Source organism: Dipteris shenzhenensis, chromosome 8 (genome assembly GCF_047967505.1).
Source record: "Dipteris shenzhenensis isolate YYH24624 ecotype China chromosome 8, Dip_SZ_1.0, whole genome shotgun sequence".
Classification (NCBI taxonomy): Eukaryota; Viridiplantae; Streptophyta; class Polypodiopsida; order Gleicheniales; family Dipteridaceae; genus Dipteris; species Dipteris shenzhenensis.
The window spans coordinates 38,373,543-38,401,423 of record NC_141603.1 but is presented as its reverse complement, the minus strand read 5'-3'; the positions used below and the strand labels follow the sequence as shown (position 1 = coordinate 38,401,423).

General features: G+C 44.9%; 1 protein-coding gene across 2 annotated transcripts; it reads left to right on the top strand.

Moving 5' to 3' along the window:
• Window positions 1-27,304, top strand: IAR1 (ZIP metal ion transporter family). Of its 2 annotated transcripts, none has more exons than XM_087378101.1 (11): window positions 1-1,131; window positions 4,226-4,309; window positions 4,489-4,538; window positions 4,708-4,759; window positions 4,874-5,050; window positions 5,213-5,493; window positions 5,596-5,757; window positions 6,059-6,166; window positions 26,056-26,157; window positions 26,267-26,311; window positions 26,522-27,304. In XM_087378101.1, the coding sequence occupies exons 1-11, from the start codon at window positions 639-641 to the stop codon at window positions 26,672-26,674; spliced, it is 1,707 nt and encodes a 568-aa protein (XP_087234227.1). In that variant the 5' UTR covers window positions 1-638; the 3' UTR covers window positions 26,675-27,304. The 2 variants fall into 2 exon arrangements, with proteins under 2 accessions (XP_087234227.1, XP_087234228.1); XM_087378102.1 differs by having other exon boundaries at window positions 1,016-1,131; window positions 4,213-4,309.
• The last annotated feature ends 577 nt before the right edge of the window (window positions 27,305-27,881 follow it).

Sequence of the window (27,881 nt, the reverse complement as noted above, 5' to 3'; positions counted from 1 at the left end):
TCTTCATTTGCCGGACACAAATCTTTTGTGTGAGTGTCCTCTATTGGGCTAAAAGTAGGACGGCAGCCCTGCACACTAGGATGAACGGGAGATGGTGTGAACCCAACCTTAACCTTATGTGAATCATATCTGCAACTCTCATAGGCTGAGCGCAACCCGCAATGAAGACGCATTGCAGGGTGCACCCATAAATCTGGATCGACAAATTCTTTCCCAAAGCTCGGTGAGAGCATTGGAACGTAAACCCAATACGGTGGGATGATCATGGCCGGCAACGAACAGGATGAATTACGCGCAATGAGGTTTAGATCCGGGACGATTTTGGGCTGTTGCACTTAGGAGTGGGTCCACAATCGGCGTAGCAAGAGCAGAAGCAGGAGGAGAATCCGCAGTAGAATCAAAATTGCAGCAGGAGGAGGAGAAGAATGCGCGCAGTTGAATTGCAGGGGAGGAGCAAAATCGCAGCAGGAGGAGGAGAATCCGCAGTTGAACTGCAGGGGGAGGAGCCAAAAATTGCAGCAAGACGATGAGAATCCGCAGTTGAGTTGCAGGAGCAGGAACGAAATTGCAGCAGGACGAGGAGAATCCGCAGTTGGATTTCGAGGTCCAGAGATCTTTCTATCATCGCCTTCCCCAACATGAGCAGACGAGAGATCATTCTCGCCCTCTTCTTCTTAGCTGTCCCATTTCTCATCTTGAGATTTGCTTCAGCCTCCTCCTGCCCATTCAGCGGCGGAGAGCATGATGACCACCATGGCCACCATCACATCGACGGGCATGCTGAACCCAGTGTCTTGAAGGGTAAGCCCCGCAATGGTGAGCATGACCATGATGATCATTTTGATTTTCATTCTCGTGAGTCCCATGATCATAACCATGATCATGATCACCATCATGGTCATGACGACCACCATCATGGTCATCACGATGGGCACCATCATCATCACCACCATCACCCTCCACTTCACCAGCAAAGTCATCATCAAGATCATGAGCACGTGCACTCAAAGAGTAACAGGTATCGGCTTGCGGAAGAAATAGCAGAGGAAGAAGACCTGCAACTTCACGGTTTCGAGCCTCCAGCTTACTGGCATGAAAAACATCGGAAACATTTTGAAATGTCTCCTCTAGGTATATGCGCAGCGTTTCTCGTTAAATAACTTAGCGTTAGTTGATGAAATAATTTTTAAATGTTCAACGTGTTGTTAGAGCAAATGTGTCATACTCCAATTTTGAATATAGCGGGGAAAAGGAAGCAAATGTTTCCCCTCTTCCCGTCGCCCTGACCTTACTTTTGGCATTACGAAATTGAGCTTTCACGAAGGAAATCATATGAGATGTCGACCTTTAAGATGTTCACACGTATAATATCAATATTTTAGGGGATCAACGTGCCAGAGGGGGTTCTTAGAAGTTGACTATGTGAGATTGTTTCGATGCTAGTTTTAACTGGTGCAAAATGAAGCCTTTATTCAGGTTTAGTCATTCCTTGCCGTCAATGGTCTCTAGTTTTCTATGCATCTCTACACGTAGTCAATCGAGTCTCCTCCTGAAGCACACAACATCTACATTATTGCAAAGTTTCTCCTCGTCGACCAAACTCAGTTCCGACCAAGTCCACATGGCGGCTGAGGATGGATAAGCCGGTGTCGGCAGAGAGAGGCTCCGGTGATTTATGGGGCTACGATGGCTTAAAACCTGTGATAGAGCACTGATGTTGGTCAACATGTGCAGTCCGCTGTGGTCTCCTAGCCATGGCAATGCGTCGGATAAGTGCCATCATCACACCTGTTGGTTGTGCCTCTGTCTGGTGAACACGGAGGGGAGATCCCCAAGCTTGATCTGTCCATCAACATGCTCACGGGTCTGTCATGTCTCTCGCTCCGGCTCTCGGCCATGCTGTCTCCCTGGGGCCTGCTGGTCCTTGCTATCCGATTGGAAAAACTCAATGATCACACTCTAGGCTGAGCACCGTGATCTTGCCTATGTGCCTTGAGCAACTGGTCTCTGTATAGTACAGCCTCATGAATGAAAGCCACCTAATGTCTCAAATCCAGGTGAGACGAGAGGCTGGATAGGGATTCGAATCCATCCCTAAAAAGACAGTGGTGACGACCTCGGATCTCATAGTACACAGAGCATTTGAAAGCAATGTGCTCCTCTGATTCAATTTCTTATAGATCACGTAGAGTGCAAATGCGGCCCTCTCTAGGTATGTCCTCAGCCTGTCCAATCTTGAGGCATAGTCGATGTGAGGAAACACGATAGCTGCCCAATCGAAATCTCAAAGAGTGGGGGAGATGGATTTGTGTGTAGCTTGGCAGATCAATGAATTCCGTAAGCATTGATCTCTGTATAAGCTGAGCTTCACAGGAAGGTTGCGAGGGCCTAACCAGGTCCTGAATTTGCGTAGTTGTATGAGATTCTCTCGGATAGCTTGGTTAGTCTTGTGGTAAGTGAGCAAAACAGAGGGGGCCTTTGAAAGGGGGGCAATCTATTTATATGGAGTCCCAGGCTCTCAAACCATCTGCATGTATGGGCAGACCAACACCTCTGATCATGCTTAGCTACTTGTGTCATGGATTCTGATAAGGCAAGCCATGGTAACCTGCGTTGGCCCCTTAAAAATCTCTAACCCTCGTCCATGACATACATCTTGGATGTCCTAACCTAGGACCTAAGGTGCTTTTCTACCTTTACTTAATCTTAACCCAAAATTATCTCAAGGGTAATTTAGTAATTAAGTCCTTAGTTCATTAATTTTTCCAACAAGAGGTGGAGGCCACACAACACCACCATAATGTCAGACTCTACACGTCACATGACATGCAACAGGTGGAGGCAGTGGAGCATGTGAGGTTGACATGCCACTGATACCATAAAATGTGAGACTATTGCGTGTTCATGGCAAGGGTTTGGACATGCGTCAGGTCGTTGAATATTTGGACCAAAGGTGTGCTGCTCTCTGCTTGTCTGAGGTCACCAAACATAGACACACAATCATGCGACTGCTAGCCTGATAGAGACCTAGACAGTAGATAATAACAGACTTTTTGTAAGGGAAAAGCCCATGCTATAGTGGTCGTCATAGCGCATGGGATCTTGAGCCTATCCTCTAGAGATGTTTGGAAAGTAGCAGGTGGCTACAAGACCAGCTAGCAGACATTTCATCTGTGGTGCTGTTATCGCAGCGTCATAGCATTAGGCCGTTTCATGATATCTGCACCATTGTCCTATCGTGTGGAGTCAACGACAATTGCAGATCTTATACATGTTCCAAGGCGACCAGGATTCCAGTTTATCCTATTCAAGCCTACACCGAGCTTAGATTGCCTATGGTAGATATCTGTACAATCCACAGACGTTCAGAGCTTCTCGATCTAAAGCATGAAGGCCCTGTGGTGATGACTGGCCATGCCAACCCTCGTATAGAGGGTGATGTTGTATAAAGAAAGGTGCTATCGAGGCCAACTTTCCTTAAGACAAAGGCATCAAGGACAAATACCACTTGGGAATTGCCTTTTCAAAGAATGGCATGTCCTTTGGCAGTGTCGTTCTAGGGCACTATCCTACATGTCATTGTCATACTTGTAACCTGTGCCATGGATTAGCTTCCATCCCAGGGTTAAACTCTTGCTATGTATTGTTTTTAGGTTGTCTGTGGAAAAGGAAAATTTTCAGTAATGTCATGCAGGTAAGCACTTCGAATCCTGTTCAATTCCTGAAATGTAAATTGATGCAAGAAAACTTGCTAACGAGATTTGTGCATGCAATAAGGATTTTAGTTTCAGTAACTTGTTGACTCCAGGATAAATGGCCGAGGGAGGTTATGGAGTGGATGGCTTCTTTCTGTAGCTTCCTTTTTCTGTCTATTATTTAAAGAACAATAAGCCTATATGTCTTCCATCCAATAACTCTTCCACCCTGGATGTGCAAAACTCTACAGCTATGAATCTTTTTAAATAAGTGAGAAATCATGTTCCATTGCAAGTCTCAAAATACAACACTGTTTTATACGACTGTTGAGTATACAAGAGTTTCCTAGATAGAAATGCAGCTAGCAGCTATCTATTATGTAGATTTACATTTTGAAATGTGATTTGCAACATCCTTCCTTATTGAACTCAACCATAGTACTGCATTCATTCCATTATTTTCCTGAGTATGTAGATGCTATATTGGTCACCTGATTGTGTTTGTTCCCATGATGAGGTGCCTGATGCAGGCCTATGGTTGCGGGCTATGGGATGCTCCTTGCTTGTGAGCATGGCTTCACTCATCTGTCTCATTCTCCTTCCTTTATTTGTTGGTATGCCTTTTGTTTATGTCAAATAGAGCCTTTTCCTCGTTTTGCAATCATAATTATTTGAAAGAGTAGCCTTCACCTCATCTGAAGGCTAGTTCATTAGATTTTTACTGGCTGCCTTAGTAATCTTAGATTAAACGGGAAAATTGTTATGACAAAGTGTATTTCTCCTTTGTGTGCAGCTCAAGGGAAGCCTTCAAGAGTTGTGGTGGATTCTTTGGCTGCATTTGGTGTAAGCCTCTTTTGTTAATGCAGTTTTTTGTCAATTAGACAGGGTCTCTTTACTGGTAAAGTAAAAGGCTCTGTTTTTAACCCATTCACTTTATTGTCTAGGCTTCACCACTGTTACTAAAATGACTATGGGACTATTTGGTTGATTTCCCTGTTCCCTTACTGAACAGGCTGGAGCTATGTTGGGTGATGCTTTTCTGCATCAGCTGCCTCATGCTTTAGGTATTGTGTGTAGACTTGATATGAGACCTGAAGGTTTGACTTTTCTCGTATGTACTGCAGCTGTGTCTATATTTGTTTGAATTTTTCCTAAGACCCTTGCATATTTCCTTGTAGGTAGCTCCAGTGGGCATTCTCACTTACATGGTCGTGAGGATGGGCATGCACATGACCATAATGGCCACAGCCACATTCACAGTTGGAGCAATTCTGATGGGCAAGCACACACATCAGCTGGTGGCCATGGCCATGCCCATTCCATTCAAGACTTATCCGTGGGTCTTGCTGTTCTAGGTAATTAATAGCTGAAGCAATCAAATTGATAGCAATGCTGAAGACTGATATGTTAAAATGCCATTCAGTCTCATGGTTTGGTGTGCTTGGGTATTGCAATCATCCATTCTTTTGGCTAAAATGATGATTGATTGATTATGGTTCTTCATGGTTTGATTGTAGCTGGGATCATCTTGTTCTTCATTGTTGAGAAGATTGTGAGGCAAGTTGAAAAATCATCTTCAAATGGGGTGCTACCTTGGGTTCATCATCACCACCACCACCATCATAAGGCACATCTAGAAGAAGATGGGGAGGGAACTGAAACAAAAAAGAAAGAGTATATTCCAGAAAAGGGTGCAGACAGTAGTCAAGAGGTCCTCGATGATCAAGTGGTTGAGAAATGCAAAAATGACCCTGTTGATGGTGAGAAACTTCAATCACAAGAGGCTGTCCTTCGCAAAGTGAGTCCAAAAATCATACATCTATTAATAATTTGGCAGATTGAAAGTTTGAAAACCTCTTGCACTTGTCAATCTGCATGCTAACTAGTGCTTATATTGTAGAGGGTGAAGAAAGAAGGGACCAAAGAAAATGATGTTCAAGAAAAAAGCCCAGTACTACCAGTGAAGGATTCTTCTGATAAAAAGATAGCTTCTCCATCAAACAAGGAGTCTTCAGCTCCTAATTTGGTCCTAGGCTACTTGAATCTCTTCTCGGATGGAGTGGTGGGATGACATTTCCACATTCCCTTTCTAACTTACTCATCACATCAGATTGACTCCTGGAAGCAACATGTTATCTGCTGTAGATTTTTTGCTTCTTGATTTAAAGTCGATACATGGCATTGCATGAACTGGTGAATGAAATGAATACTTGTATAAAGCTCTTTCTTCCAAAGACCTACTCTGTGCAGATGAGTTTTGTGGCGATATTTAAGGCCAGTTGCCCATTCACTTACTGCTAGAAAAGAAAAAGAGTTTTGATGCTAGCTGCTTCATTCACCCCTTTGCATTCTGGTGGCTGCAGCATAATTTTACTGATGGGATGGCGCTCGGTTCAGCGTTTTTAAATCATGGAATTATCGGTGGCTGGTCACGTACTCTTTTCTTGCTTGCACATGAGCTTCCACAAGAGGTAGAGCTTGTTTGCTAGTGTATTTTCTTTTGAGCCCTTAAAGTTTGGAACAAATTTAATTTAGCTAGAAGCATGACACTTTCAAGGGCACCTGGTTCTGTTTTACTCTCTATTGATATGCTTTTAATGTAATGGTAGCCCTTTTGCTTCACCAGCTCTCTTTGAAGCTGACTCGTTTGAGAACCTGAACGGATGAACGAGTCCAGTTTTGAATTCACAAAAGCGAGCTCTAGGTAGAAGGAAGGACACCCATTGAATCTCAAGGGTAGGAATTGTGATCACATTCAAACGATGCTGGAGCTCCACTGGTTTCACAAGAACCTCACACATATTTATATTATAGAGTCTGTAAGGACCTTGGCTATAGTGCTATGTTAGTTGGTGCTTATACCAATCAGGTCCTAAACTCTAAACCCTGAAACCTTAAAGCGCTAGATCAACCACATTGCTTATCTAGGATTGTCCAAATCTGTTATATATGCGTCTATTGTTGCAAATTGAAGCATGTAGATGCAACCTCAGATGAGGTGATCATACAACTCTGTGTCTGCTTGATGTTGTGTATTTCCCTAGAAGGAAATCTTGCTATCCTTGCTCAGTTTCAATCTGCCTCTATTCATGCTAATCAAACTGCTACCAGAACTATGTCTTCCTGAATATGCTCTTAGTAGCGGATGGGAATGGCCATTCCTTCTGGACTGCCAGTAAGGCTTACGGCTTCTTGCACACATCTTATTCTCAGTTTTTGGACCATTATTTCAATGTCCTTCATGGCCTTGTCCATCTCCTTTTTCACGTCATTGTTTTACTTCGATTTCTGTCTCGAGTGAATTGTCCCTCTTTATCTTTCTCACTATTGTTCTCAAGAATGTCTAACTTGATCCTGCTTTTTCGGTTTTGTTTCCATGGTCTTGAGATTCGTATGTTAGACCACTCATGTCAATCTGCATCTCCCATAAAAGCTGCATTTGGAAAGCTTGAGTACTTCTCAATCAGATTTTTCGCCTTTGTGATCTTCTAGGTCCTGCTGATGGTGTCTTAGAGGGTTCCTATATCTTTGCGTCTTTTATCAGATCCCATGACCACGTGGCAAGCTTTTTCTGAGTACTAGCAGGGGGAGTTTCTTCCTCAACCACCTTTTACCCTTATCAACCTGTTTATCTTTGTTAACCTGCTTGCCTTTGTCGACCTATTTGGGCTGTTCCAAGTGAACCTCAGGCTGTTCATCTTACTCTTCAATTTCAAGAGTGAATGGCTGCTGTTTTTTCTGTTTTCCAGTTTGCATGTTTTCAGATTTGTAAAAAATAATAATCTCTAGCTTTCTGGTCTGCATATATGCCTTTTGCTCACTACATAACCAACAAAAGATGCATTTTCCATCTGATTCTCTCATGCAATGCATCTGACTTGTGTGACATCACTGTTGGAATGGTCAGCTCCCCATCTGTAAGTCCCCATATGAGGAGAGCGTGGGGGAGGTAGATCTGGTGATGTTGGGGCTGTCACATGGGCAGCACATGAGCTGCCATGTGGGCAGCTGTCAAAGCAAAGGACAGGCGTACGGCCTGCAACAGGGCCCTGTGAAGGATGCGCTGACATCAGCAGGGTATGGCCCCACTGTACGGGGCTGTACGGAGACTTATCGGATCTGTATGGCGCTGGAGAAGGGCCTGGCAGAGGTGCAACAGGGCGGGGGTTACCAGCAGCCTGGTCGGCCAGCCATAGGGCTGGTTCCAGCCAGCCTACCGTGCCTAGAAAATGGCAGGGCAGAAGGGGGCTGGACCCTGAATATATAGGAGGGCGAAAGACCTAGTATTGTGGGTCAAGGGCCCTTGTAATGAGAGCCCTTTAAGGGCAGTTTTCCAGCAGACTGGTTGGCCTGTTTGGGTCGGCCAGAATGATGCTGCTGGCCGGTTTTTGTGGAGCAGGCCTTGGGCCTATATAAAGAGGCCATTGGGCCTCATTCATTCATCACTTGAAGCAGCAGTTGGGGAGCAGACAGCAGCAGCCACAGGCCCACCCTTGGACCTACACACAGGAGGAGAAGGAGGCTGACATAGGGCTGCAGACTGAGCTCAAGGTGCTGCCCACCTAGGCTGGCTTCTGGACAGCAAGGTGGAAGGGATCTAGACAGAGAGTCTACATATGCTCGAGGTGGAGCACGCGGGCTCAGAGATCTAGAAGTCCCAGGCTTGTAGTAGAAGTACCTTTTGGTATTGTATCCCGTCCTAGTTTCTGGACGGACGGAAATATAAAGTGTTGCTTCTATATTTGTCTCTGAGCATTGTCTATTTTCTGGCTTGCACATCTATGCACATAAGTTAAGAAGTTTGTGATTCCACACCCCACATCACACTGTGTGAGCTCCTGGGCATTACTATCAGTCTTCCGCTGTGCGTACCCTCTGTTGGGTCATTTCTAACAATCACATACACGTGTTTTTTTGGAGGAATCATCTATAAATGTAATGAAGTAGCGTGCTGCCACCTGAAGATCTGACCTCAAAGGGTCCCACAATATCTGTATGCTCTAGCTCTAGGACATCCTTGGCTCTATGTGCTCTGACCTTTAGCAAATGCAACTTTGTGTTGCTTTCCATAGCAACATGGCTGACAAACTTTGTTGACCTTTTCAGCCACATGGTGCAGCCCGTACACCATCAGCTTTCCAAGTTTCAAAGTTAATGTGCCCAGATGTCCTATGCCATAGCCAAGTCTTTTCATTATTTTCAGAGTCACTTGCATTTGATGTGAAAATATCAGTATACAATTTATACAAGTTAACGTGACTGCACCTCTTGCAATGACCTTCATCTTTTATTGTTTGTCTAGGATTACACACTCGTCGCTGTCAAAATCTACTCTCATTTGTTGATGTGAATTTGACTTCTAGATAGCAAATTCATGCATGGACCTGGAACATAATGCACATTATGAATTGTCTGAGGTGACCGTTAAGCAATCCAATAGAAATAGCACCTATTCATTTGATCATGACTTTTTGACAATTTCCATATGCAACATCTGGATCATTCATATGAATCTGTATTCAAATGAGTGAAACGGCTGTCATATGGCATGAGGCTCTAGAATCAACTATCCAAGAACTAATATTTGAAGAAAATTGTGAACTCTTTTGTTTATCTGAAGAAGAAGAACATCCAGGCATATGGATTTATGTTTATAGGTCTAGTTTGTGCAGCAAGCAATTGCAACCTGTATTTACAATGATTTTCAGGTTCATGAATTTCTTCACTTGCATAACCTTTAGCATAAGTTTGTCTGCCTTTGCATCTACCTGCAGGTCCATTTCTTCCTCTTCCTTTGCCTCTGCCTCTACCTCTACCTCTGCCTCTGCCTCTGCCTCTACCTATAGGCAGGTCCTCCACCGATGTCTTCTTGTTTGTGAAATACTCTGATGGAATAGGATTCTCTTGTGATGTCTTTCGAGAGCCCCTCAAGACAGGGATATAATTCTCAAAAAACATGTCTCAGCCCCTTAACCCAGGTTCTAGGCCTCCCCTTAACCATGGTCCTCCGTCCTGTAACAGCTTTCTTTTTCAACCTGACAGCCGATGTTATAGACAGCCCTTGCAGGGCCTTCTGCTGCCTGAACGTCTGCCCTCTTCCAGGGCCATGTTGTGCTCCTAGGCAGCCATTCCTTGCAGCCAACTTTGCTGCTCACATGGCAGCCTGCATGCTGCCCATGTGGCAGCCCTTCTTCTACTGTGAGATCTGCCCCTGAGCAGCCTCTCTATCTGCCCACGTGGTCTCTCTCTGTCCCATGAGATGTGGTACACCTCCCCTATGTCGTCCTTATTTTGGCGGCTCACAGGTGGGGAGGTGGCATATACACTTCAACACCCCTTCTCAGCGACCCATTGTGGTGTAAGATTTGGGGAGAGAGAGAGAGCAAGAGAGTGAGCTGAGAGCTGAAAGCTTGAGAGCTTAGTTGCAATATAAGAGTGTGAGAGTGACACAACTGAAAGAGTGAGATAAGGTTTTGTCCTAGTGACAAAACCTTAGTAGTCACTAACCATAGTTAGTGGACTAACTGCAGTTAGGGGGAAAAACCTCTTAAAGAGGGAAAAGTGCCCCTAACTAGCTTATTAAATTACATTGGTCACTGCTGAATTATATCTATAATTCTAACACCCCCCTGCAGTGCCAATGTCATGTACAAGGATGATTAATCACCGAACGGATATAAGTTCAGGGCACTGCGAAATACCTCAAACTTTTCACGTGGAAGTGCTTTGGTGAAAATATCTGCAACATTGTCATGTGTGGATGTTATGCTCTAGCCGGGATAGCATGACCTCGGATAGATCGGTGGGCATTTTCTCTTAGATGACCAACTTTTGTAATAGTTAATGTGCGTAATTGAAATGGTCAAGAGAAGTAACTGCCAAGGTCCTAGGTGAGGGCGGAATGGCATTGACTAGATAGTTCTGAGTGCTAAGGCCTAGGTGCACCTAAATGTGCAATAATGCCAAGGGGCAAGTGGTTTTTAATGTGCCCCAAGAGAGGGGTAAAAAGGTGCACCACAAGGTACTAACCTCTGAGAAGGTCCCGCCAGTTGCATCTGCATATGTTCCGCATTGGGACTCTCCTGCATTTCTACGTCGCATTCAGATATTATCATATTAGCCGTGTGACGGTCTTTATTCAGTGGACAATCCTTCCACTGATGTCGCTGAAGGCAGCCGAAGCACAATCCTTCTTTTCTAGCTTTCTCTTTTTGTTCAGGGGTCAACGAGGACTTTGACCAAGCCCGGGCTGCCATTGGAGTTATTTTCCTTTTCACCCCAACGGTGGTACTTGTTTTTACTGGTCCCTCAACCGGCTTCACCTGCTTGGTTTGGCCACTTGGCTGCGAGACACTTGTCTTTGAAACCCATTTCCTCGAAAATCCCCCTTTTTTCGGGTACTCATACTGACTCCCTGCCTGCACAAATCCACCAGATCTGCCTCTGGCATCCTCATAGTTCAGGGCTACTGCTATAGATTCATCTAGTGTAGTCACATATTTAGCCCGAACTTCCATTTTGATCTTGTCATTCAGTCCATAGATATAGTCCTTTAACTGAACCGACATAGGGAGAGGGTCTGTTATTTTCATGACACATTCTCTGAATTTGTCAGTGTACACTGCCACTGTGTGTATCTGTTGCTAAGTTAGTGACGAGTGCACCTGATAACATCCTATCTAAGCCCGCATCTAAGCCCGCAACAATGGGGTATACGGCCTTTAATGATACGGAGTTAATTAAAATGAAAGGGCAAGTGGCCAGTCATGATGTCATTGTGTTGTTTGACTCGGCGTCAACTCACAATGTGATTAACTCCAAGCTCGTGAAGAGGCTGAAATTAAAGACAAGTCCATCTGACTATGCGTATACAGTCAGGATGGCAGATGGAAGTTCAACTGAAGTATGGGACCAAAGGGTTACCCAGTTGGAGCTTCGGATTCAGGACTATGCTGAGAAGCTTGATTTTGAAATGACCAAGCTTGCTCATGCAGATATAGCCTTGGGTATGGCGTGGCATTCTAGAAAGAATCCAGCCATTGATTGGAAAAAGCACGTATATCAATTCAAGATGAATGATGTGCTTTATGTCTTGCGAGGTGAAAAAGATATACCTCAGGGACCGTTGGTTTCCGTAATGGAAATCAGGAAGGCTCAAGTAGAGTTTTTATTCCTTTGCACAGCATCGGTAGAGCTGGTGGATGATTCTTCGGCTAGCACTGATGTTACGCAAAGTGGTGAGATGGCCAAGCTGGCTAATCTTATAACAGAGGAGTTCTCTGAATGTTTTAGGGATGAACTACCTTATGGGTTACCTCCAGAGCGGAAAGTTCAGCATAAGATTGAACTGATCCCGGGGGCAGAACCTGTAAATAGACCTTCCTATAGAATGAGTTTTACTGAAGAGGCGGAGGTGCGTAGACAACTGGAAGAATACCTCAAGTTGGGGAAGATTCAACCAAGTTTCTCACCTTTTGCTTCGCCAGTGATATTAAAGAAGAAAAAGGATGATACGTTTCGCCTCTGTATAGATTACAGAGCATTGAATAATATCACTGTTAAGCACAGGTATCCGATGGCTCGGATTGATGATTTGCTAGATGCATTACATGGAGCCGTGATTTTCAGTAAGATAGATCTTAAGTGTGGCTACCATCAAATCCGGATTAGAGCCGAGGATGTGCATAAAACCGCTTTTAGAAGCAGGTTTGGTCATTATGAGTTTTTGGTAATGCCCTTCGGACTTACGAATGCTCCAGCAACCTTCGTCATGCTTATGAACGATTTACTACGTCCGTATATCGGAAAGTTCGTAGTACATTTTATTGACGACATCTTGATATTCAGTAAAAGTGTTACTGAGCATCGTGAACACTTAAGAATAGTGTTCAGTACTTTGAGGAAAGCCAGTCTTAATGTGAATAAAAAGAAAACTATACTGTGTATGGTTAGGCTTGAGTATTTAGGGTTCATAATTACTCCACAAGGGGTAGAAATGGATCCGAAGAAAGTGGTTGCGATACTAACTTGGCCAATCCCTCAGAGTCTGACCGCGTTGTTGCGATTATTCTTGGGATTTGTCCAATTTTATAGAAGGCATATCAAAGGATATTCCGGAATAGTATCGCCATTGACTGATCTGACCTCAGATAAAGTACCTTTTATTTGGGGAGAGAATCAACAAGAAAGTTTTAACACCATAAAACAAGCTGTGGTCTCAGGACCGGTGTTAAAAATAGTTGATCCCCAGAAACCGTTGTTGCTTTTTTTTTTGCCGAAAAAACAGTGCTAATTATATTACTTCGAGAACAAGATACAAAAGGTCAGCTTGTAGCTGACGGGCTGCGTTCACAAATCGGACACAGCCCTAAAAGGTAACACAATAAATCACTCTCTCACGTCGGGATAAGGCGAGTGTGAATGAACAGCCATTGGGGTGGTGAGTAGCGCCACCGAAGGCCCTGCGAAGTCTGCTCGAAGAAGAGGCCCTGAGTGTTCCAAGTCCGGAGGAAGCGTCTCCGCTTCTCTTGACCGGACCGGGAATCTCCCTGAATCTGGTCCCACTGGCCTCTGAGGGTATGAATAATCTCACACCAAATATCAGTCATGATCTGGGCAGTCGATAAGGAGGTGCCACTAAGGATCTGCGCGCAACGCGAGGTCCAAATGTGCCACCATGCTATGCTGCTAATAATCTCCCAGACTGGCTGCCTCTCCTGAACTCCTGTATCCGCCTTTGCTAGGTGTTGCGGGATACCCTCGAGCTGCCCCCATGTACCCTGCGTGATAAGGAAAGTGGGGTCCTGCTGGCATGCCTCGAATAAGTGATGTAGACCAGGTGCGGTGCTGCACCAACAGAACGCGCCCCACGTGATCAAGCCTAGCTCTGGTGCTGCGCGAGTGAGAATCCCGAAAGTCCACCTCCACACTTCCTGGGCGCGAGTGCAGCTCCACAGGCAGTGTTTTGGTGACTCCTCAACCTCATGGCAGATCTGACAGCGTCCGTCCTAGCCTATCTGTCTCAACCAGCTCCCCACCGGAAGACCTTTGTGGGCGAGAAGCCACAGGAAGTAGGAGATCTTCCGCGGCCGCCAGCTCTCCCACAAGGCCTTCCAGAAGGCCTGCAAAAAGAATCTGGAAATACCCTGTGCATACCAACTGGGCCGCTGGGTGGGGGGGCGGCTCTGCATCCTCCCAAGAACTCGCCTGCCCAAAGTCGTGCTGTAGGCAAAGAAGGAGGTCGGCCCCTGTCCTGTCACAACCTCTGGCCAGCTCCACTCTCCTGGGTCCCAATCAAGCTCTGACAAGGCCCGCCCCTCCCAGAGCCAGAGTCGCCAAAGCTGCAGCTGATCCTGCTCAATGCTAGGATCGGTACGCCAGACCTTCCCCAAAAGGCCTACGATCCGAACCCTCTGCCATGGGAGTAGGGGGTCGATGAGTGCATCCTCTCTCCTGAGTCGTCCATCCCCCATAACCGCGAAGAAAGAAATAGAGGAGTCGTCCAAACGTCCTGCGACCACCAGTGGGATGCCACGGGGGGTGAACTGTCCCAGCCAATGGTCGTCACCAGGCATGAGGATCTGAGGCTCAGGTGGAACCAACCAATCAGCTGGGATCGCGCCGTCGATCTCCGTGTGTCTCGCCTGGGCTCCACGTGCACCTCCAGCTGCGTCTGCGAGATCAGCCGTCTCCAAATGTCTGTACGTGTCCCTCCAAACTCGAAGGAACCGGGCTGGCCCCCTCATCCAACCATCCCACCTGATATGTGATCTCTCCCCCAACTGAAGGCCCTCGGCATCTCTGACCTGATCATTCCAGATAAGCGGCTGGCGATCGATCTCCTCCTGACAGCGGGGAGGGGACTGAATGAGACTGAGGCGGAGCCGCCTCCAAACCATGAGGAGGCTACGAACGAGTGGGGAACGGGGCTGAGTAAGCGGGGCGGAAGTGAAGATCCACCTGAGGGACGGGAGCCACTCTCACCTCGGCGCGGGACACAAGAACCGACCCCCTGCTGAAGTAGCATCTTCCACGTCTGCCCCCCCGGGGTCAAACCGCGGATGACTAACTTGCCTAACAAGGCCTGACTCTGCAGCTCTGGATCGATGACTCCCAGGCCTCCCACATCCAAGTAGTCCCAGGGGCCAGATCTGTAAAAGTCGCGGGGGAGCTCTCTCTCCTGAAGCTGAGGCCCGTCAGAGTCTGCCACTGAGGGGCTAGCGGACGGAGAAGCCTGCTCCGGTGGTGGTGTAGACTCCGGGTGTCCTGCCAGCGGAGGGGGAGGGGGAGGGGGAGGAGGCTGGGGAATAGGCAGCTCAGACTCCTCAGGGGTGGCTGGCGGAGGAGAAGAAGGAGGGGGAGCGGGAACTGCCCTCAGCTGAGGAACCGTCGGAGCAGCTAGCTCTGCGGGAGAACTGAAAGAGGCGGGGGGGGGGGGGGAGGGATGGGGCTGTAACTGGAACTGGGGCTGAGAAGGAGGGGGAGAAGACTGAGGAGGACGAGGGGGCTGAAGCTGCGGGTCGGGAGACAAGGGGTGCAGTTGGGGGATGGGCTGGGGCTGGATGGGAAGAGGCTGGGGAGAGGAAGAGAGGGGGACCTGACGCTGTGGAGGGCGGGCTACCGTCGAAGAAGATGCTCTCCATGTCCCTGGGGCGGCTGCCTGTCGGGTCTCTGAGGTGCAGCTACAGGCGGGGTAACCTCTGCCTCCTTGCCTTTATCAGAAATCTTCTTGTTCTTTCCTCTTTTCCTTCTAACCTCAGTCCAGCCGCCAGCTATCTCTGGTCCGGGCTTCGGCTGCCTCTGCTCCTCCTGGCGTGGCTGCCCGGAGGGGGGAGGAGGGGGCGGAGAGGGGGGAGGCGGGGGAGGCCGAGAAGAGCTGGCGAAACGTGGGCAAGCAGCCGCCAGGTGTCCAAAGCCGTGACACCTCAGACACTGTCCTGGCTATCCGGTGACTACCATGCTCTGGGCATCAGAATTGTTTGTTTTTCTTTGATTCTGGGGCAAAGGCAAATTTCATAACTCCTGATATGGCAGGAAGGCTTGGCATTGAGCCTGAGGAAATGGGGCCATCCGGCATGTGTGATATGGCCAACCCTGAACTCAACACACCTGTCACTCCTATCATTGGCAAGTTGAGGATGCATATCCAGGGATATCAGGATGCAGAGGACTTCTACATTATGCCTTTGCCAGAGTGTGATGCTTTGCTTGGGATGCCTTGGATGTACAGGGTGGGGGCTGATGTGCAGATGAGAAACAAGAAGATTTCTTTAACTCATAGAGGCAAAAATCATGTACTTGATGTAAAGTTGAAAGGGGAGTCCATCCCTATAGTTTCAGCTTCTTGTATTTCCAATGTAATAAAGCGTCATATTTCAGCGTACTTGATTTTTGTCAAAGAGGACAGCCAACCAGTTCAAGAAGGCTCTACTCTTTCTGCTTTAGATAGAGAAAGGGCTGCTTTTATTTCAGATTTTCAGGATTGTTTCTCAGATGCACTTCCTCAAGAATTACCTCCCAAGAGGCCCGAGGATCATCAAATTGATATAATTCCAGGAAGCTCACCGCCTAATATACCTCCCTATCGTGTCAGTAAGGCACAACAGGAAGAGATAATGTCACAAGTGAAGGAACTCTTGGAAAAGGAATTAATACAGCCAAGTAATTCTCCTTACTGTTCCCCTGTGTTGCTTGTGCAAAAGAAGGATGGCAGTTGGAGAATGTGTATTGATTATAGGGCTTTGAATAAAGTCACAATTAAGAACCGTTTTCCAATTCCACGCATTGATGATATATTGGATCGGTTGGAAGGTTCCTCAATGTTCAGTCGTATTGACCTTAAAAGTGGATACCATCAGATAAGGATACGGCCTGAAGATGTCTACAAGACTGCCTTCCGCACTTCATTTGGCTTATATGAGTTCCTTGTGATGCCTTTTGGTTCGACTAATGCACCTGCCACTTTCAATAGAATAATGGACAGAATTTTTAGAGCACACAGAAAGTTTGTGGGCACTTTCTTCGATGACATCATTGTGTTCTCTAAAAATGAGCAGGAGCACAGGAAACACCTCACTATTGTGTTTCAAGAGTTGAAAAGACACAAGCTATTAATAAACACCAAGAAAAGTGAGTTCTTTATGCATGAGATTCATTTTCTCGGTCATATAGTGTCAAAGGATGGAGTCAAGATGGATCCTGCAAAAGTTGAGGCCATAAGGAGTTGGCCAATTTTGAAAAATCTGCATGAAGTCAGAAGCTTTCTTGGGTTGTGTTCATACTATCGGAGGTTTATAAAGTACTTTGCAAAAATTGCTTCTCCCTTGCATGCTTTACAAAAGAAAGCTGTACCGTTTCGGTGGGGACCAAAGGAAAATGCAGCTTTTGAAGAGCTGAAGCAAAAATTGTGTTCTGAACCCGTTATTATCTTGCCAGATCTTGCAAAACCCTTCGCTGTAACTTGTGATGCATGTGGGAACAGCATAGGAGGCACTTTGATGCAGGATGGCAGAGTGGTTGCATATGAGAGTAGAGTTCTCAAAGATGCTGAATTGTACTTGCAGATATACGAGAAGGAAATGTTAGTAGTGATACATGCTTTGACCACATGGAAACATTACCTTCTTGGAGCTGATTTTTATGTGCAGACAGATCATCAGTCACTTAGATATTTTCTCACGCAGAGAAAATTATCTAAAAAGCACATGAGATGGGCTAACTTCCTCTCAATGTTTCATTTTCAAATTGTACATGTGCCGGGTAACAAAAATGTCGTGGCTGATGCACTTTCCAGGAAACCATAGCCTGAAGCAGTCTCCAAGAAACCCAGTGTTTCAGTAGTGAGCATTGCTTACAACAATGTGTTAGATGTGATGAAAGATCAGTATGTTAATGATGCTGATTTTTCAACTATTTATGAACAGCTTTCTGATGGTCAAAGGCATGATCACTATATGTTGAAAGAGGGTTTCATTTTGATGCATGGACGACTCTGTGTCACTGATCAGATGCGACAGAAAGTCATAATGGAAAGTCATGCTCCTCCATATGCAGGACATAGGGGAATTACAGCAACAATTACAGCAGTGGAGCAATACTTTTATTGGCCATCTTTGAGGAAAGATGTGGAAGAATATGTGAGAACATGCATGGTTTGTCAGAAAGTAAAGTTTGACAGGCAGAAGGCACCTGGGTTGTTACACCCTTTGCCAATTCCGAATAGACCATGGCAAAGCATAGCTATGGATTTTGTGTTTGATCTTCCACGTACTCCTACTGGACATGATGGATTGTGGACAATAATTTGCAGGTTTAGCAAACAAGCCCACTTTGTGCCAGTAAGAAAGAAAATTACAGCAGATCAAATGGCCAAATTGTTTTTGCAGCATGTCTTCAAGTATCATGGGATGCCTGAATCCATAATCAGTGATAGAGATCCGAGGATGACCAGCCTCTTTTGGAGAGGACTGTTTGAAAATATGGGCACTACGCTGAATTTTTCGTCATCTTTTCACCCTCAGTCTGATGGACAATCGGAGCAGGAAAACTCTACCATCTTGGATATGTTTAAATGCTATGTCTCAGACCACAAAAGCAAATGGGAGCATTATTTACCTTTGCTGGAATATGCTTACAATAATACGGTGCACACATCCACAGGTAAAGCACCTTTTGAAATAGTGGAAGGTGCTAGGAAGATACCTCCCATTTTGCATACAAAAGAGAAAATCTTCGAAGCTGATCGTTTTGTGGAAAGCCTTGAAGAGGCTTACAAGAAGATCAAATATGCCTTGCAAAGAAGTCAAGACAAGCAGAAAAGAGCAGCAGATAAGCACCGCAGGGAATTGGTATTCACAGAAGGTGATTGGGTTTTGCTGCGTTTTCAGAAGGCAAGGCTGAAAAATAAGAAAGGCAAGGAAAGGTTGTACACAAAGCTGAACATGCGTTACTATGGTCCTTTCCAGGTTTCTGAAAAGATAAACGAGGTAGCTTACAGGCTGAAGTTGCCTCCGCATTGGAAGATACATAATGCCTTTCATGTGAGTTTATTAAAGCAATATCATGGAGATATTCCTGAGGATGTACCTGATGAGGTGCAGCCTGAAGTGGAAGAACAGGATGAACTTCTGGTCCCAGAGCAGATTCTGGCACACAGAGATAGAAAGCTCAAGGGTAAAGTTATCCGTCGCTACTTGGTAAAATTTCAAAATTACCCATCACTTGATGCGAAATGGATGGAGGAAGGTGAACTGGCAGATTCACCTGGGATATTGCAGCTTTACCTTGATGCTTTCCAATTAGAGCCGACTGCGGTCCGGGCTCCTACAGGTAGTTCAGCAGAGCGAGCGTCTGGAGCATTACCTTATGTTCGAGAGGGGGGTAGCACCTCCACTCCCTCAGTACAGACGGGCTCACTGTGATTTCATGAGGTCGCTTGATGACACTGTATGTTTCATCCGAGATACTGAGCTGACAGTATTTCTGCTGTGAGACTTCATGATATTGATGCATCTTGACTATTGATCGCCGAGGATCACATAGATTTTGAGCAGTATATATGGATGGATGCATGCCTCTCCTAGCCATATTTTTACTATCTCTGTATACTATAATTGCGGCTTTCTTGTATACTCTTTTATGCTATATTTCATGCTCGCTCCTGTGTTTTGGGGCAGCAAACTGTGGTTTGCTGTTTCAAGAGAGGGGTATGTCACGGGGGCGTGAAATTCTAGGTACTTTAATGTACTACAAGACCGTGACAACTTTGGTTTTAAAAGTCCAAGCGTGGGCTTAATAATGTGTAATTAAACGCGGCATGGTGCCTAGCACATAAGCGTAATTAATCCCTAGGCCCAAAGGCATTCCAAGGAATTAAAAGAGTGCTTGTTGGGAAATGATGACGTGGCATTTTTAATGGGCCCCCTAGAGGGCCATGTACCTTCAGTGGCCCCCCTAGAGTTCCAGGTGGCTCTAGTGCCTTCTACATGCTCCTTTGCCATTCCTGGACCTTCCTGGGCCTTCTAAACTTCACATGTGTGGTTTTCTCTCTCATCTTCTCCCTTTTTTGAGATTTTGGACTGGTTTTTCAGCCTCCTTCAGCTGAATTCCGTTTTTCTTCATAACTCCTCACCCGTTTGGATTCCTCGACTTCCGTTTGGCCCGATGGCTTCCCCTCTGCCTCCCCTTCGTAGTGATATGCTTTTCCCTCCGTGCGTTTGGTAGAACGGGCAGAGCTGAGCACTTCTTTTGCTGGTCGAATTTGCAAAAGTGGCTTTTTTTGGACCTTTTTTCTTCTACCGCCTCCTGGGCCTCTCGTCTTGCAAAGCTACAGCTTTCTGTTGAATTTCGAGTGGTCCGACGCGCTGGTTGACTGGTTTTTCTCAGTTTTGGAGGACTTTCCGGCGATGAAACTTCTCCAAAACCTTCTCAATGCATTCCTCTCTGAAGCACGCTTCTTTTGAGTCCAAGAACTCCCACTTCTTCGCGACAGAAGTGCATTTTTCAGTGGAATTCTTGCTGGTCGGTTCTTGTAAATGCTCTTTCTTCATGCCTTTGCACTCCTCTTTGGCTGAGAATGCAATTGGGCATTGGCTACTATGTCCTCTTGGCGATTGAGGACTTGGTTCGAGTTTTCACGGCTTGGTGAGTTGTGATTTTGCTACTGCAATTTCTTTTTTCCATAAGCTATTGGTTGGCCTCGTGTGCCGCCTCTTTCTTGGCTCACAGGTGCCCAGGCAGTGCTATATGAGTCATTCTTTGGTTGGGTACTTTGCTGATTTTATTTTGGAGCTTTGAAAAGCTTTGTGAATGCCATCTGGAAACCACTCAAAGAGAGTGCAGCTGGGGTGCAGTGTGATTGCATCTGGACAGCCAATGGAATTGCACTCGGAAAAGAGAATGCCTTTGGGTTGAGCCTACGGGTTAAGTACACTTATGTGATGGTGTTATATGCTTGAAAGCCTTGCGAAGGCTTAGTGAATTGGGGCTGCGTGCTCGATTGCAGGGAAGGTCTCCCAGATGCAACTTGTAATCATTTCACTGTGAAATATAAAGAAATACCGAAGGGGCCAATCGGGTGCACTTGTCTATGTCTGTTGAGCAGGGGCATTCTAGCCTCCATCCCTTTTTCAGTGGTTTTGTTTGTGGAAAAATGGGTAAATGCCAAATGGTGATCATGCAATGGTTAATGGTTGTGATATATGCTTTGTGAGCTGTAAATAAGTGCTGAAGTGATTAAAGGTTTAGTTCCACTGCCCTCTGAGTGATTAAAGGCCGGTTTCAAAAACAGACTGTCAAACACAGAGACTCATAACTTTTTGCAGCAGTATCTAATTCAAGATCTGATCACATAGAAACATGCACCTTGAAGAGAGCTTCGCGCTGATATAAATTTCATTACAATTGGACTATCGAGCAGAAAGTTATGAGCAAAACACTAACAGGGGGTCAAACTGTCATGAAAACTACCCTCCAGCCAGGCTAATTTCGCCTGAGCAGGATGCTCCCTCAAGACTCCACCTTCATCAACGATCCACTCCTCATAGATTTCGCCTAGAAGAGGGGAAGAAGTTTGCATAGTGGCTCGGAAAACAAATGGACCATGTGTGCACAGTGAGCAGCCGAATAGAAAGAACTTTTAAGGCTTTGAAAGAAAGAAAAGGGAAGAGATACTCAAGAGAGAGAGAACCTGAAGTGACCTTCATTACAAATAGAGTGAGAATCCACCTCAACACTACAAACACAAGGGAGAAGAAGAGGTTTCATACATACAAGAGGGAGCGGAAGCTCCAAGACTACTCATAGAGAGAGAATAAACTAGAAAGAGAAGGACTCAAGAGTCTACATAAGAGAATATCTACAAGAGGAAGAGAAGACTCATGGAAGAGGCTTGGGGAGACTAGAACTACAGCAACATAAGGCCCAATGGTGGAAGAGATTCTGATGAACAAGGGAGAGGAGGGCTCCTTTTATAGAGATTTTGTTACCCTCCTTCACCCATTTACAATTGCTGCCTGTAGATTCCTTTCCCCATCAATCACATAAGCACGTATGTCACCATCCATGTCCTTTTTGACTACTCTTGCCATGTGTCCCATCAAAAGATGCTCAAGACTCTTAAAATATTGAGAAAGTCAAGAGTCTCCTCACATGGAGCCCATAGGGACCCTCTCTTTTCCACATGTCCACATTCTCCTTATTCCACATAGGAGTTCTAGAAGGATTCCTCTTGACTTCACACTCCTCCACATGCCTTCCACATGCTTGGCATGTGGCCTCTCTTATATTATTGGAACACATGGACATGAGCCCACCTCTTTATATGACTCACTCTTCCTATTTTCTAAAAAACTCCATAATATCCCATACACAAATAACTCTCACCCCATACCAAGGTATTTATAATTCATACCTATGGTATTTACAATGAGCCATTCCACTCATCCTCTCAATCCCATACAATATCATAGAAAAATAGAAATAAGTGAGAGCCGCTAGGCTATCACTTGATACTCAAACCCTTATCAAACATAGAGAAAAACAATATCAATGCCAAGTTAAAAATATCAATTTTTGGCGTCACAGTACCCAACAAATATGCACTTAATTGCCTTATCTGACAACTTATGCCGAAATTCAACTGGCACATGAGCATATGCAAGGCATCCAAAGACACGGAAATGATCCACTGAAGGCTTTCTCCCATTTCAGACTTCATAGGGAGTTTTTGTTTTCAAAGCCTTAGTGGGAGCCCGATTTAAGATGTTGTTGGCACACATTAGACCTTCAAGCCAGAATTTGTGAGGCATGTGTTCGCTTTTCAGCATACATCTGTCCATCTCCATAAGAGTTCTATTTTTCCTCTCAGCTTTGCCATTTTGCTGAGGGGTCAGCCTCACTGTGAGCTGATGCACAATACCCTTACTTTTCAGAAAAGCATCAAAATCTGCAGACAAGTATTCCCCACCTCTATCTGTGCGCAATGTCTGTATCTTGAGTCCAGTTTCATTTTCAACCATGGCTGAAAAGTGTTTAAACACCATGAACACTTCTGATTTGCGCTTCAGCCCAAAGACCCAAGTGAAATTGGAGTAATCATCAATAAAAGTAACAAAGTAGAGATGACAACCCAATGATGGAGTCCTCATGGGACCCTGTGAGCAAGGGGCTGAAGGGAGCAGGGAGCAAGGAGCTCTTGAACCTGCTCTGATACCAAATGTAAGATTTGGGGAGAGAGAGAGAGCAAGAGAGTGAGCTGAGAGCTGAAAGCTTGAGAGCTTAGTTGCAATAGAAGAGTGTGAGAGTGATACAACTGAAAGAGTGAGATAAGGTTTTGTCCTAGTAACAAAACCTTAGTAGTCACTAACCATAGTTACTGGACTAACTGCAGTTAGGGGGAAAAACCTCTTAAAGAGGGAAAAGTGCCCCTAACTAGCTTATTAAATTACATTGGTCACTGCTGAATTATATCTATAATTCTAACATGTGGGCCAACACCCACACGTCTAACGCAGATGCTCCATCAGCTCCCACTGAGAAGCTCTCAGGTGACGTCCTCGATCATCGGTCTTTGAACACACAACTCCTGCTCCTCTAGGTCCGGTCCCGCACAAATAAACCGGTTTTAATATATGAGTTTGAATGATGCTCCCCAACCATTGAAAGCAATGTCTAAAGTATTTAAGTGTTTTCAGCATTTTTTTGCAATGGCTGAAAATGAATCAAGTTGCGAGTTGCAGACCCTCTGTACATATAGAGGAAGGGAATATTTGTCAGATGCATTCAAAGCATACTCAACAAAAAAGGGATAAAGCATCAGTGCACTATGCCATACATACCACATATGAATGGTGTTGTGCAAACATCTACCTCACAAGTTTTGGCTTGAGGCTATCATGTGTGAAGCACATGTTCTAAAGAGGTGACTTACAAAGGCTTTGAAGACCATCACTTCATTTGAGGCTGGTATGATAGAAAGCCTAAGGTTGACGATCTCAGGAATTTTGGTAGCCTTGCTTATGATGATCTTCCTTCACAGATGCGATCAGATGACAAGGCTGTCAAATGCATATCTATGGGTTTCGGCAGTGGCAGTAAGGGATATGGTCTCTTTGATCCATGCAAGCAGAGAATCTTTGACAGCAGAGATATTGTTTTTGTAGAGAATTCACCTCAGCCAATTGCTGAATTCAGTAGACAGATAACCAGTATATGACAGAATATGTTTGAAGGTCCACTGCCATTTGGCACAGAGGTCCATGAAAACCGGTCACTTGTAACGCCTGATGGGCAGCATGTTGAGGCAGAAAATCAGCCCATAGCAGACCTGTAGAAAAATAGAGGGAAGTCACTTGCTAAATGCCAACTCCCAAAAAGGCAGAAGGATTACCCTGCAACGCAAGACACATGTATGGAACACTCAACTCTATGTACAGTAATAGAGGACAACTCAGATCCAGAAGAGAACTTAGATGTACAGCCAAAATAGAAAATATTTCATGGTAGATATTAAGTACAAAAACTGCCAACAAATGGTACCAACACCATAAGCAAACAGCCGCGAAGGTAAGGTACCAAAAGATGGCTCTGTTTGCTGCACCCTCTCAGGTAAAGTCTTCTCTGTCATGCCATGTTCCTCCGTGTAGGCTTCAGTAGCAGCTCAAGGCTGAGCACTCCTGCAAAGGAATGCTCTGGCGAGTAGATCTGCAGTCTGAGGAGACTTCTGGCTGCTCTAGATGCAGCGGAGTCCAAGGTAACTGAAGCGTTTTGGCCCCCTGCCTGGGGCCCTTTACACAGGGCCCCTTCCGGTTTCAGCTGACCAGTACCCTGATCGATATGTACATCCCCACCAGTTTGTCTGACCTGATCCAACAATTCGGCTTATAAACACTTGTCCAGTAAGTGCCTGTCCTGCTGGTACTGCTCCAGTTCTGCAGCATCTGCTGCCCATCTGTACCTGCTGCTGCTGCTGCCGACTAGATGCTCTCTATGTTGCAGCCCTTTTCCTGGTCCTTTTCTTGCTGTGCACTGCAGCAGCTTTGTGCATTCAACCATGGCCATATGGCATCCACTGCTGCTGGTGTGGGTGGCCCATGTGGCTGCCTCAAATCAACACTAAGAAGGATCTTTGTCTGCTGTCCATGTGCCAGCCATCTTGCTGCCCATATTGAAGCCTCAGCCCATCCCCCCACTGATCCATGTACCCACAATATAATGCAGGTGTCAAGCCTCCAAGCTCTCCTAGCTAGAACTGTTCCACACTGGCTGAAGTTCTCGGCTCCACTATCCCTTGTGCTCACTTATAGGTTGTTCATTATTATATGTGTAGTTGCCTTGGCTGCCCATCACGGATGAAATGTGCATCAGTTGGATATAAAATCGGCTTTGTTAAGGAGCTCACTACAGCAAAAGGTTGCTCATTAAAGTTCTCACATCTGTCTTTAAAAGACCATACTTTACAACCATTGCATTCATTTTTGCATTATGAAACTTGTAGCATTGTTTCCTGCGCAGCCAAGCAGCGGCTTGATAGTGGTGCATTCTTAGATCATCACAATTCTTTTTGCAACCATTGCATTGTTCTTGCATAATGGAACTTGTAGCATTGTGTCCTGTGCAGCCAAGCAGCAGCTTGATAGTGGTGCATTCGTAGGTCACAATTCATTTTTAAGTTAAAGGAAGAAAGACTAGAGAAGTCAGCTAGTGCTAAAACACCTGGCAGCAAAGCATCCCATTGAACTGACTCCATTCAAGACAGGATAGTATCTATATTAAGAAAATCCGCTTCATTTCTAAGCTCCACAAAACAGCATGAGACTTTTTTTTTCTTTTATTCCAGAACAAGCTCTTTATTAAGTAGAGCAAAGCACGGTAAACAATGCAGGTGAAAGAAGACAAGTTGGAACTTTTTGGATTGGTGCCAAAAAGAATGCCATGCTTTAATTAGAAACTCCACTTAGAAAATATATATACATGGGGTTTTAGGGTTCATCCCACATACAAAATGCTCGAACTATGTTTCAGGCAACCACTTGCAAAATCAGACTCATCCATCTGAGGGACTAGGTGCACTTTAGTGATGGGGGTGTTGTTAACATGGTCAACATTCTCTTAAAGACCTCATGAACCGTGTCAAGAATGTCAGACATCTATGAGAATTCTTTGTTTGTAATGCCTTTCTTTTTGTCATATCCATGGGCATAAGTTTGTAACGCTCTGAGGTATGCTAAGGATGATCCATGTTTATTTGAAATATTTTGAAGGATGGAAAAGGGCTCACGAGTTAGGGCATTCTAATTATTAGATTTTGTTGTAATTTGATTGTAACCTAAGTTAAAGCTTTGAACCTGAGTACATGTAACAGGTTGGAGATTTTGGCATTTTAGTGCAATCAGGGTTCAGTGTGCTGAAGGCCTTAGCTTTCAACTTTTTATCAGCATTGGTGGCATTGGCAGGGACAGCTTTGGTAAACTAAAAATCTTGACTACGTTCAAAAAAGTAAATGACTTTTTCCTATTTTGTGTTAGAGCATGGCTTCTATGCTGACAAGTGCTTTGGTCTGATTCACCTATCAGGCATTAATGCTGGGCGGAAGTCCTGGTCATTCATCCCTGATAGAGGTAAAGAGAACATGTGCTTTACACGAGTCTACTGCAATATGTTTCAGTGTCTAGCAGCTTCTGTTTTCCTTGGTGTCCAAGCTGAGGTGTCCAAGCTGAGTCAAACCACGTTGTGTATCTGTTGGTCAAAGACAAAGTGGTTTATGTAGTTTTAAAGAAATGGAAGGTAGTGTTTGTGAGAGTGTTCAACTTGGCTACCATGGTTTTCAGGGTTTCACTGCTGGTGGCTTCATATACATTGCCGTAGCTGGAGTCTTACCAGAAATGCATCAATATGGGACAACTGCCAAAACTACAGTTCTTCAGTTGATTGCTTTAGGTTTGGGAATGAGCATTGCCCTGGTTATCTCGCTGTTGGAGTAACAGGCTGTTCTGTTCCTTGAAACACAAGTTGGAGGGGTCATAGTTTGGACTACGGTCCACAGGCAGGTTTATTCTTGTGCTTGTGAGTTTATCACCCCTTTATGTGTTAAGTGAGGCAATCGTTGCACATTCCAACTACACAATGCTGCACATGTCCTCTGTTTCCAGCCTCAAAATTACTTTGCAGGATAGCATGTGATTCAAACACAATAATGTACAAGGGCCGTTTTTTCATCACCTAATATAAGGACTTTTTTGAACTGCAATCCTATCATGGAAGCTGGGCATTGGGTCAGTTTGCCCTCAAGGAGAGGTATTCCTCCTGGAATCTTGTCTACTGCTTGGGCCATTGTGTTTTTCCAAATTATTACTTACAAGCCATCCTTTTTGCTGCCTTGTTTTGAGGCAATTTACATTTCAGATCTTTAATGATTTTTGGCCATGTAGGCACTGAGGTGTTTTCATGGCTTTTATCCTCAGCCATGTATATTAAAGCACAAGTAACTAGTCAAGGCGTTTTCTTGAAGGGGCATTAACTATATTGTTTTTAAGCTGTAGGCATTAAGGGTAGGGTATCACAATTGTAAACTTTCAAAGATGGCACTGCTGCAAATGTTGGTATTGGAGTAGGAAGTTTTTGTATTTTACTATTTATCACAATTTAATGCATGGAGAGTTTCTTTATATTCTCATGAGAATGATATGGAATAGTTTCATGTAGATTGTGTTTCTTTTCTACATGCTTATTGATTTGAAAGTTGTTGAGCTCTAATGGTTTAAGAAGGTACAATTGTTCTTTACTTTGAAAGTGCTTTTATGTAACTTCCTGCTCTTTTGCTATAGTGGGATTGAGAGTTGCTCTCTCAAGGGTTGTTCATTGTGTTCTATGAATTGTCCATGCTACTACAGGGGTTGAATCGAGTATTGGATTCTTGTTATTGTATGGTTTTCGTTCTGTCTTGTTCGAACTCCTTTAGAGATCAAAAGGATCGGTGTCAAATTTCTTTGTACATCTAAGTTGTATCAGTGGTTTTCTTGGTGATGTATATGTTGTCCAATATTTTAATTTGCAAATTCAATCCAAATAGTTATATCAAGAAGATGCTGTGGCGTTCCTTTGAAAGTACCTTCTGCTCCATTTACTAATCCATTTGTTTTGTTGTAATTTTCGATACAAATTTCCATCAACATTCATACTTTTAATTTT

Coding starts and splice junctions, on each gene's coding strand:
- IAR1 (XM_087378101.1), top strand. CDS start 639: ATGAGCAGACGAGAGATCATTCTCGCCCTCTTCTTCTTAGCTGTCCCA. Junction 4,539..4,707: donor ATTCTTTGGCTGCATTTGGT/GTAAGCCTCTTT, acceptor CTTACTGAACAG/GCTGGAGCTATGTTGGGTGA. Junction 5,051..5,212: donor CGTGGGTCTTGCTGTTCTAG/GTAATTAATAGC, acceptor GTTTGATTGTAG/CTGGGATCATCTTGTTCTTC.